At 39.2% G+C, this 10,373-nt stretch overlaps 1 protein-coding gene across 1 annotated transcript; it reads left to right on the top strand.

The window, feature by feature from the left end:
* Window positions 1-1,110: 1,110 nt before the first annotated feature.
* RSL24D1 (ribosomal L24 domain containing 1) lies at window positions 1,111-6,025 on the top strand. The gene is made up of 5 exons (XM_010161626.1): window positions 1,111-1,221; window positions 3,586-3,658; window positions 4,396-4,459; window positions 4,929-5,014; window positions 5,698-6,025. Exons 1-5 carry the CDS (start codon window positions 1,171-1,173, stop codon window positions 5,769-5,771), a joined length of 348 nt encoding a protein of 115 aa, XP_010159928.1. The 5' UTR covers window positions 1,111-1,170; the 3' UTR covers window positions 5,772-6,025.
* Window positions 6,026-10,373: the final 4,348 nt, after the last annotated feature.

The following is a 10,373-nucleotide window of genomic DNA, read 5'->3' as shown; positions in this document are numbered from 1 at the left end:
AGGCTGTCATAAGGGATGTGCATCGTACTTTGGGCTTTACATTATGGTGACAATTTTGTACATAAAATGTTGTGTATAGCTTTCCAGTCTCTGCTGTGGTCCTTATCACTCCTATAGGGCATTGGAGACCCCGGTGTGAAATGAGGCTTACACGAATAACTAACTTCCTATGCTCAGATGTCAAACCAGATCCTGGCTTAACTGTATTGCTCATCTGAGTCACAGCTTTCAGGAGTCTAGAGGTAGATACAGATTGACACAGTTCCAGGGTAGTTGTGAACAGATGATCCATGAAAGGTGATACTGGCAGGTTTAAGTTAGGTTAAAAACCAGGTAGAAGAATGTAAAAGGTAATAATTATTTGCAGGTGGTTACCTTTACTAGAGGTTTTATATTTTCTATTACTTTTATCTAGGAGTAACTATTAGATGGGAAGGAGAGTATGGTTGAAGGAAAATAGGGGTTTGGATTTGGGACAGTTTGGGATAGAGGCTTGGTTTTTAGCTTGGCTGTTAGTTACATGATTTCAGTAGTAGTAAAAGGGAAATGTCAGGTATGGATAGTGAAGTTCTTTTATGCATCTTTAATAGACCCTAAAATATCACCTGGCTGAGCAGTGGCAGGTGCCTAGCATTCTCTCTGTCATTCTGTAAAATAGGCAGAAAAATGGAAGGGGGGGGGAAAAAAGCCTGTTAAAATGTTTGGCATATGCTTTAACAGCATTTAGTAAATTCAGTCCAGGACTCAACTAATGCACTTAGGACCCCTGCTGCAGGGTAAACTTTAAGGCTAAAGCTGCATCCCAGAAGACAGAGTTGATTTGTGTGTGTATGTGTGCATGGAAAATGTTATATGAAAGGTGAGGATTTGGGTTGTTGACAGGATGGTGCTGTATCTAAAAAGTGCTGACAGGTATAGAAGATTGTTTTTTCACAGCACAGGTGTGGTTATGGCAATATTTGAACTAAAAATACTGAAATTTGAAAGGTGAGTGTTGTTTTGGATGACCAGTATTGTTACAGAAATGTCAGTGTTTGATATCTTGCTTGCCATTGTGCAGGAATAATATGATTTGACTGTAAATTCTTTTTTCTCTTCCTCTTTAAGATATTTAGATTTTGCAAATCAAAATGCCATAGAAACTTTAAAAAGAAGCGAAATCCCAGGAAGATGAGATGGACCAAAGCATTCCGGAAAGCAGCTGGCAAAGAATTGACAGTGGTAAGAAGTTGAACTGGTTCACAGTTTACATTAGATCACTAAAATGGTAGAAATCTACCCTCTTCCAGTTGCAAACAGGTCAGGTTAGCTAGCTTAGTGCGTTACCATTTATTTAGATAAGCATGAGGGATGGAGTGAGTGGAGAAAAGAAGGATGGTGGAAGAGGATATGTTTTCTTGAGAGTGAGCTATTCAGTTATAGCTTGACTATAACTTGGAACTTCCTGTTTAAGCTTCAGTGTGGGAACTGGTGTATTAGGTGTCTATATCAGAAACACATGGTGGTTCCAAGGCATGTCTTTTTCCATCTATAAGTCTCCTACATTCTGTACATATACGTTTGGTAGTTGTATTTCTGCATAATCAGATAATCTGGGTTACCGGGTGCCCCAGGCAGTCTCTCTGTATAGACACATATGAGAGTTGCCTTTTGGAGACTCCTTAAAGCATATAGTGTATAGGAAAAGTCCTCGCATAGATAGGAACCTGTCAAAACCAGCATGTGAGATCTTAACATAGTTAAAAAAATAGTCAAGACAAAGTTATTTCAGTGGTAAAAACACTAAATGCTCATATTTGATGCAACAGTCCTTAAATGTGTTCTTAAACTGTGACTTTATCTGCGGGTTTTTTGACAGAATACTAACAATTCAGTAACTATTTTGACAGAGTGATTTGCTTCCTTCTGTGGATCGTACAAGGGAAAGAATGTGATTGTATTTTATTTTTTAATATGACTCTGAGAAGCCATGATGATTTAGCATCTCCTGTAACTGTATTTCGTGCCTTGAAGTTGTTTCTGGCTAAGTTGAATTACCTTTATGAAAAGAATTTAGGATCTTAAATTAAAATTCCTTTATACATGTCTAAATAGGTGACACTATGCACTGATTTTGAGATAGATCTATGTATGCTAAGAATTAAAACAGTATATAAACGTAGTACCTTGTTGTGCTTGGGTTGGTATCCATTCTTTTGTAAGCCAGCTGCAGGGAGAGTGTCTGCATAGGCTTGTGACAATGGAAAATGCTGTAGTTGGTAAGAAGGTGACAGTTCTGGCTGCTTTCAACAGGTGCATTGGATAGAGGTTAAATATATTTACTTCTTTTCCTGGGTTTCAAGGTTTTTTTATTAAAGAACAAAAAAAATAAGATGGACATAATCTTGCCAGGTGCTTGTTCACAAGGTGTTTCTGTCTTATTCTCTCGCGCAAACCCCTATGTTGGGCAGGTCCATTGGCCGGGCTGAGGCAGCTGTGGTTTCTCTCTGTGCATGTGGGTTAGAAGACTCACACTTTGAACATCTGTACTCTTAGGAGGCTTATTCTCACTGTTTGTGCTGTGTCCTCACGATACAAAACAATGCCATGTATTTTAAGTATGTGAAATCTGATACAGTGTAGGATAAGCTGCAGTGATTTGATGTGGTGCTGTGTCACACTTGGCTAAAAATGAATTTTAGGTAACTTTTAAATTTTTTTCTATAAGGATGGCATGTAGATATTAGCATACGGTGTGCTCTACAGCTTGGATTTTAGATGTTTTGCCTGATGCTATCCCATGGCAAAAACTAACATTTGTCTGCATGACTTGGGTGTGTACGTGTCGTTTCTTGCTATTCTGTGTGGTTTCTCTCACTAGACCTGTCTTCAGCTCAAGTGAAGATAGCAACTGGTCTAAAAACTCTGCTTTACCACTACAAAAAAAGAACCTGTGGGCAGGGAAAAGCTCTCAGGTAAAGTTGGTATAAAGCTAAGTGTGGCTATCCAAAAAAAAACCAACCAGGAAAATGTTTTTCTCTCTTAAACTCTTTGGGGAAAAAAACCCAAACCAGCACAAGGAAAGCTCCCTAGCTGCCCCAAACCCCACAGTGTCATCAGGTGAAATATTCACAATTTCAAGTGATTTTTATATTGTTTCAATATTCTTCAGCTAAAATAGTGGACTTTTTTTAGCCGTTTCAAAATGACGGCTGTTGAGTAGAACTTACTTGACCTGCATTAAATGCTTTTGACTCTACACATTTTCAGTTTTGCCTTCCACCTGTCAAGTCTGCTCTGCATTTCCTGCTCCACATTGGTCTTCTCTGTCCCTTTTGTCTTGCTAAAAAGAAAATAGCCCAGGGAGATGTTCCGTAAGTAGTTCTCTTCAGATGAATCACTCTGGCTTTTGACACTTTGAGGTCAAACACTCCATTTCCTTCTTGTTTAGTGATCTCTACAGGTTGTTAAGGTGTAGGAACTGAGATTCTGAAAGGGGGGAAAACCCCACAAAGTATTAAGTTATATGAGTGAGTGCTATAGTAAGGATGTATTGATCTAAACATGCTTCTGTATGTAATCTGTATTTACTTTTTCTTGATACAGGATAATTCATTTGAGTTTGAAAAACGTAGAAACGAACCAGTGAAATACCAGAGAGAGTTGTGGAACAAGACTGGTGAGTCAGTTTAGAAAAAACAAGAGATGAACTGTGGGGAGGGAACTTGTACTCTATGCCAACATGTTTGCTGAAGACATCTTAAGAATATTGATGCTTTGTAGTGGTTGTGTTTGAAAGCACTGAAATCGTGATCAAATTCTCATTTGTGGAGGAGGTTTGAATTGTGAACATGGGTAGAGTTTCTCTTGATTTTTTTTTCCCCCACCCCCCCAGAAATTGGTTAGGAAGTGAGGTGCAGCATTTCCTCTCTTTGTAATTTTTATCTTCAAAAAAAACCCTTAATGGTCCTCCAGCTTTTTAAGAGGCTCCCAGTGTAAGCCTTTTGTACTGATGCAGTTTTGTTGTTCCTGCTCCTTCCTCTTCAATTTGATAACCCAGTTGCTATAAAATGGAAGAGTTACTTGTGTCTTGAATGAATGCCACGAAGAAGGTGGTCGTACCTTCCATCTGATTTCAAGTAGAGTAAGAGTCTTTTGTGATGAATTGTAGAAAATATGCGTAGGCACAAAATTGGAAGCCTAAGTAAGTTTTAAAAATATAGTTTGTCACAGTTAGTACACAGAATGTTTCCTTACTGTGCTCTTTGAAGAAGGAAAAACATCCTCTATATGGTGTAAAAGTTGTATCTGATACAGAGATATTATGGACTACTGATGATGTTGCTCTGAAAAATAGCATGTGTGTTCAACCGTAGGTGTGTAAGCACATTTAAACCAACTTCTGCTTTATTTCAGTTGATGCAATGAAGAGAGTGGAGGAAATAAAGCAAAAACGCCAAGCCAGGTTTATTATGAACAGGTGAGGAGAATTGTTTGGATTGTGGGAGGTTTCACAAATCTGTATGAGGCAGTCAGTCTTTCAGGAGAAACGACGACAGAAGTTTAAATGGTTATTTGCTGTGTACATACACGGCCATCCGGACGTGGGGTGAAAGAGCTTGAGTGGGCTCTGCTACGCTACCAGACTGCTGAGCTGAATTGGCTGTCCACTGAAATGCAGGTTTTGGACACTCAATTCCTTGTTTGTAACATGGAGTCTTGGATTTAAACAAATTTGTGGTAAGAGTTGATGTAGTGCTGTCTTTTTTTCTGTTTTTTTATCCAGTATATGCTTGAGTTGCTTTTCAAATACTTGTTACCTTTATTTCCTTAGAATCATGGTTGTTTACAGTTTACGTACCTGTAGCTAAAGATGCGTATCATGCATTGAAACAAGAACATATATCTCCCCTTTGAAGGTAATTTAATTTAATTTTCCCCTTTCCCAGATTAAAGAAGAGCAAAGAGTTGCAGAAGGCAGAAGACATCAAAGAAGTCAAACAGAATATCCACCTTCTTCGTGCTCCACATGCAGGTAAGAACGTGCTGCACCTGGTTTGCTTAGGTTAACTTGTGTATACAGCGTCGTGATGAATAATCGTGGAGTGTTTTTATATGACTAATTCTACAGATCTGTAATCCTGTGCAATTTTCATACAATTGATCTGTTGAATATGGAGAATAGCTTTTGCTTCTAAACATAGGAAGAGTCTTTGTTCTGAATCAAACACTCCTTTTTTGCCTGAATCAAACGTCAGTCCTGGATTATTTTTTCTTTGGTAGCGTTATTGAGAGTTAACACTGTGTCCATCCAGCACAGCGCTCAGGAGGGCTTAAATTTTGATATAAAACTAATGTGTGAAGGCCATTGATCTGTTTTGAAATATTGCATTTTTATAGTCCTTTGCAGGGGTCTGCGAGGTGTTGCCAGCTGTGTCGAAGTTCATCATACATGATGGAAATACATGTTGACTGCATGTTAGATTTTGCATAAAAACAGCATTGGCTTTTCTGTTAAAATAATTTGTCAGTCATTTTAGGTGGTAGAGATTAGCAATAACTACTTGTAAGCTTGATGGATTTACTCCTAAACAACTCCTGAAGCAATATATTTGGGCTGTTTCACCTAGATTAGATTTCAGATACATTGTTCAAAGAAAAACAGTTATTTAGGTTCAGAGATTCGTCTTGACTTTAATTTTTGTCTTTGCTTTGAAGGTACACCAAAACAGTTGGAGGACAAAATGGTGCAGAAGTTACAAGAGGATGTGGCTATGGAAGAAGACTCTTAAAATATTTTGGTTTTCTGTTTATATCTCTTCAGCAGTTAACAGTTCCTTACCACCTCACCTGACATTCAGAACTGTGCTTACAGTCCAAGAAAAATAGATTTTAATGAGTAGTAGTATTTTACAATTTGAAGTATTTTTTGGTTTTATAAAAAATAAGATGGTTACTAGTTTGGGCAGTACTTACAGTTATGTGAGAAAACCTTTGTCAGGAGGATGGAGAATAAGGCATATTGTTTGAGATACTGTGTGGTCCTTGTAAAGTTACACTTTCTGGCTAACTTTTTCCTGATAAATCAAGGAATAAAAGATGGCCCTGAGCTTTTCCTATCTTGTTTGTTGTTCTTACATAGTGGTAAAAGCAGATGCATTTGTCTCAGTGGCTACAAGGTGGGGCAGGATGTATTGTTTCTCATCAGTTAGTGCACACCAGGCTTATTTTCACTGTCGTCATTGGGAGAATTTTTTCAGGTTGGTATGAATGCATATAGTGTTGGTTTTATCTTCCTTTTAAGTCAGCTTCCCCAGGATTACATTGCAGTTGACACCTAAGCCTGGCAAAGCTAACGTTGATGTAGGACTTACTGCTCTTCGGAAAATAGTAATGGCGATATCATCCACCCTGAAGTTGGACCTGCTGTCCTCCTGACCTGCTGGAATTCAAATCTGACATAAAATCAGGCTGACTGAGAGGCTTAATAAATCACACTTTTGACTCTTTTTCCTTAGCACTCGGGATTATTTTGATAGACAAGAAGATTGTGTTAGAGCATAGGTATTTTGCATATTGTAGTGGTATTTATCTTTATTCAGTGTATCAGTACTGAGATAAATACTCTGCTTTTTTAAACTGTCAGTGGTTTATCTACACCAGTGTGATCGGAGAAGCCTTTCAAAGGCATTTCAAATGGTATTTACTTTCTTGGCTGTGCCGTACAAATACCAGCAATTTGTATTTCTAGTCCAAACTTGAATGTGTGATATGTCAAGCACTGGAAGACTTCATCATATCTACCACCTACATGTGTATTGTGTAGTTCAGAAGAGTCACATTTGAACATACAAAAAGGGGCAGTGGGGAGTGTGAAATAAATAGACATTGTAGTCAGATTTTCATCTTTTGATTTATGAATTCTGTTTAGATATTTAGAAAACTAGTGTTTTAGTGACATAAAAATATCTCTAGTTAACTATTAATACCACTATTAATAAAAATATGTAATTCCTTCATATTTTCATGAAATTAAAGTTTTAGCTTTAATTTAAAATGTAGTGATAAGGTGATAGCTGATAAGTATTTCAGGTGTGTAGTATTAGTATTTCCCCTGTAAACTGTAATATAAGAGGCATTTCAAAAGCATATGGTAGGTTGGCCAGAAAACATACGGCAAGGGGTGTAAACTCACTAAGATGCTGCAATATAATCCTTGGACATGGTGAAGTGAGACCCTCGCAGAGTGTTAATTGGTACGTTTATGTGTGACTGTACAAGTTAACAGTTAACTTGGTATTTCAGCTCGGAAAACGTGGTTTTTGTGTGTCATGTTTTGCCATAGTATTTGATGTCCTTATTCCTTGAAGTGGGGTATACTTTATCTAAAAACCTTATTACGTTTGTTTTTTTTTTTAACTGAGTTTTAAAGATAGGATGTTGGGTGAGTGGTAAGTTTTAATTTTCTCAGAAAGTAGCAAAGTGAATCTGTGCAAAGCTAAGAAAGGCGCTGAACCCAGTTGGATGTTATGTGGTATTTATATAAAATTTTTTATTTCATAGGAATTTTTTTTGAGCATTAAATAATCTATATTACATAGTATATGTAGCTTTTCTGTCCACATATCTTTAAATGAACTGCAATGCTTCGCTTGTGGGCTGTGTAACAGTCCCTCTGTGGGATTGTTAACCCTTCCCTCCGTAGGGTGTGTAAGTGAAGCAGTCATTCTGCAGCACGTCAGAAGAGCCGTTTGGGGAGCACACTACAGCCGTAAATACCAAACATCCTGCCAGCTGTACGAGTTGCTTAACCTGCATGCCATGTTACAGCCTGGGTAATGGTGCAGTTGCAAGCAGCAGCTATTGGAAAGGTAATACTGAAGCTGCCTGTCATTGTGCAGGTGTGCTGTCTCCCTGAGAAGCAGAGACTTTTACCCTGCTGCGTGTGCCTTGTGAGTACATAGGAGGTAGTCCGTGGTTTCTCTTTTTCCTTAAATTTAATTGCTGTGGTGGCCTGTTGTCTTGCCACTGTCAGCTGGAGCAGGATGCTGCTGAGACAGCACACGGTGAGAGGGGGGAGCAATTGCAGCTGAAGAACAATATGGGGCTGGTGATTTTGCACATAACCCGCTGCATGCAGACACCTTCCTGAGGAGCTGCTGAGCTGTGGAGGAGTGGTGGTTTTTCTTTCTTGTGGGGGCTGGCTGTCAAACCGCATTTCTAATAGGAATTGTTCTTATTCAAAGACATTTTGCTGAAGAACTCTTGTTTTCTTAGCTTGCTTAGGATGAAAATTTTCAACCAAGCCAAAGCTGACTGAAAATTCCTTTAGATTTTGCATTTTGTTTACAAGACTTGGGCAGAAAATGTCTAATGGAGCAGTATTCTGGTGGTCATGGACAAATACTGCCACATACCAGGAAGCAAAAGCATTCCTGTTTCTTCCTGAGCAGCTCTAGCTCAGACACTGGATTGGGGAGGAGTGCAGGGATGTGCTAACGGGGAGTCCCCATCCACCTCCTGCCTGTGGGACTGAGCAGTGCCCAGCCCTTGGGGAGGCAGGACCTGCTTTCAGTTTCCCCTTCAGGAGCAAGTTGGAGAGATAGTATTTAATGAGCAGCGTGTCTTTATTTATTGGAGATCTCTGTTAGTATTGTTGTGTCCAGATCCCTGATCCTGGCTGTGTTGAGATCTAGTAGGAGCAGAGCACAAAGTGCTGTCAGTACAGTCTGCTACATGGAAGATGATGTGTCCATTTCATTCAATATTTAATCAGAAAACATAATTTATTTAGGAATAACTGGTGATGCTTAATTCTAGTATGCAGTCTGCATTGCTTGGCATTTACTCTATCCAACAGATTCTTGCTGTTGTCTGTTTGTACTTGGTGCCACTGGGAGCCGTTCTTCAAAGTATGATGGGCTTGACCAGAACAAATGTGATACTCTAATTTTGAAATGCCTTTCAGTTTTAGTTGCCATCGTCTTTTCTTACAAAACAAAACCAGATGGATGTTTTTCTTGTTTACAGACTGACTGTGCAAAAGGTGGAAATATGGATTTTAATAGTGATTTGTGAAGTGACTTTTTCCTCGTATTTCCCCTTTTCAACCCATCACTTAAAGCCGGTGTTTAACTTGAAATCGTTAGTGTTAAGGAGAAGGTTAACCTCGAGGTAACGTTTTGGCTGCTGCCTCACCTCCTCATGCTGCAGAGCTCTGAGCAGGCCTGCGGCCCTTGTGGCTATACAGCCCTGCCCTCAGACCCCAGAGATGACTTTTAGGTGTTTTAGCAAGTTTCATTTTTTTCAGTATGGGATTGTCGTCATAACTATCCAAAATCTGACTGCTCAGGCGTGCTGCATGGGGAACTGTTTCTGTGACGCCTGGGAAGCCCGTGGCCCGCAGTGTGTGAAGCCATCTTAGAAATACTGTTTGCTTTAGGTTTTGTGGGATGCCTGGCTAGTGAGGAAGAGAAAGAAGTATTTCTGCATATCGGTCTGTGAATCAAATGATATGTGTGTATCTCTAGACGTGGAGCAGCAGCAATGTAGTGCAGCATTAAGATGTGAGGAAGGGTGCATTCCTGAGGTGAAAAGGCCCCCGAGGCTGCCCCAAAATGGCCGCTGCGCTCTGTGGGCCTGCGCTTTTGCTGAGGTGATTTCCATGTTTTCATAGGAAGAAGTAATACCTGGAGATACTTCTATTTGCCCCTTTTGTTCATGGGTTGGTTTTGCCATCTGTCACTTGTTGCTTTGGTTGTCCATGGAGTCTCTTGCGAAATTCTGATCCTGAGAGACTGACTGGAAAAATGGTGGGTTATGGTGAGGTTTTTTATTTTCTTGCTTGTTTTGGTTTTAAGAAAAATAAGCAAAAACCTTTTCAGGCCTCCCTTTTAATTATTTCTTCGCCAGTGCTGACTAATACAGTGTGGAAAAAGTGAAAATCACTGCTTTCTGTATACTCAAATTGTGCTGTACTGGTGCAGATTTTCTTCACATGAAATTGGGCCTTGGAATAGTTTTGAAAGATCTGACTTTTTCATACTAGGTGAGGGGAAAAAAAGTCTTTTAGAATCTGTGGATAATGGCACTTTTGAAAACAGGCTGAGAAACAAAAGGAGTTGTATACAGTAAACACATTTGGAAAATAAGAGATATTCTCCTGTAACTATATTGTGAAAACTCAGAGCTTAAAAGCTTGATCAACCTTTTTTTCTAACACTAGATTTCTTTTGATGTCTTTTGAATACTGAAAAACAGTTCCTGAGAGAATCTTGATGGTGACTGAAAACTTCTATTTTGCAGTAAAATGTTGGTCTGTGTTGTAATTTACGCAGTTAACTGACTTGAGATATCCTTACTCTTTAGAGTAGCAGCACGATGGAGCCCAAAGC

Source organism: Eurypyga helias, unplaced genomic scaffold (assembly GCF_000690775.1).
Source record: "Eurypyga helias isolate BGI_N326 unplaced genomic scaffold, ASM69077v1 scaffold38430, whole genome shotgun sequence".
In the NCBI taxonomy this organism is placed as follows: domain Eukaryota; kingdom Metazoa; phylum Chordata; class Aves; order Eurypygiformes; family Eurypygidae; genus Eurypyga; species Eurypyga helias.
Note: the sequence above shows the minus strand (reverse complement) of the source record. Positions and strands in the feature narration are given on the sequence as shown.

Coding starts and splice junctions, on each gene's coding strand:
- RSL24D1 (XM_010161626.1), top strand. CDS start 1,171: ATGAGATGGACCAAAGCATTCCGGAAAGCAGCTGGCAAAGAATTGACA. Junction 3,659..4,395: donor AGAGTTGTGGAACAAGACTG/GTGAGTCAGTTT, acceptor GCTTTATTTCAG/TTGATGCAATGAAGAGAGTG. Junction 4,460..4,928: donor GCCAGGTTTATTATGAACAG/GTGAGGAGAATT, acceptor CCCCTTTCCCAG/ATTAAAGAAGAGCAAAGAGT.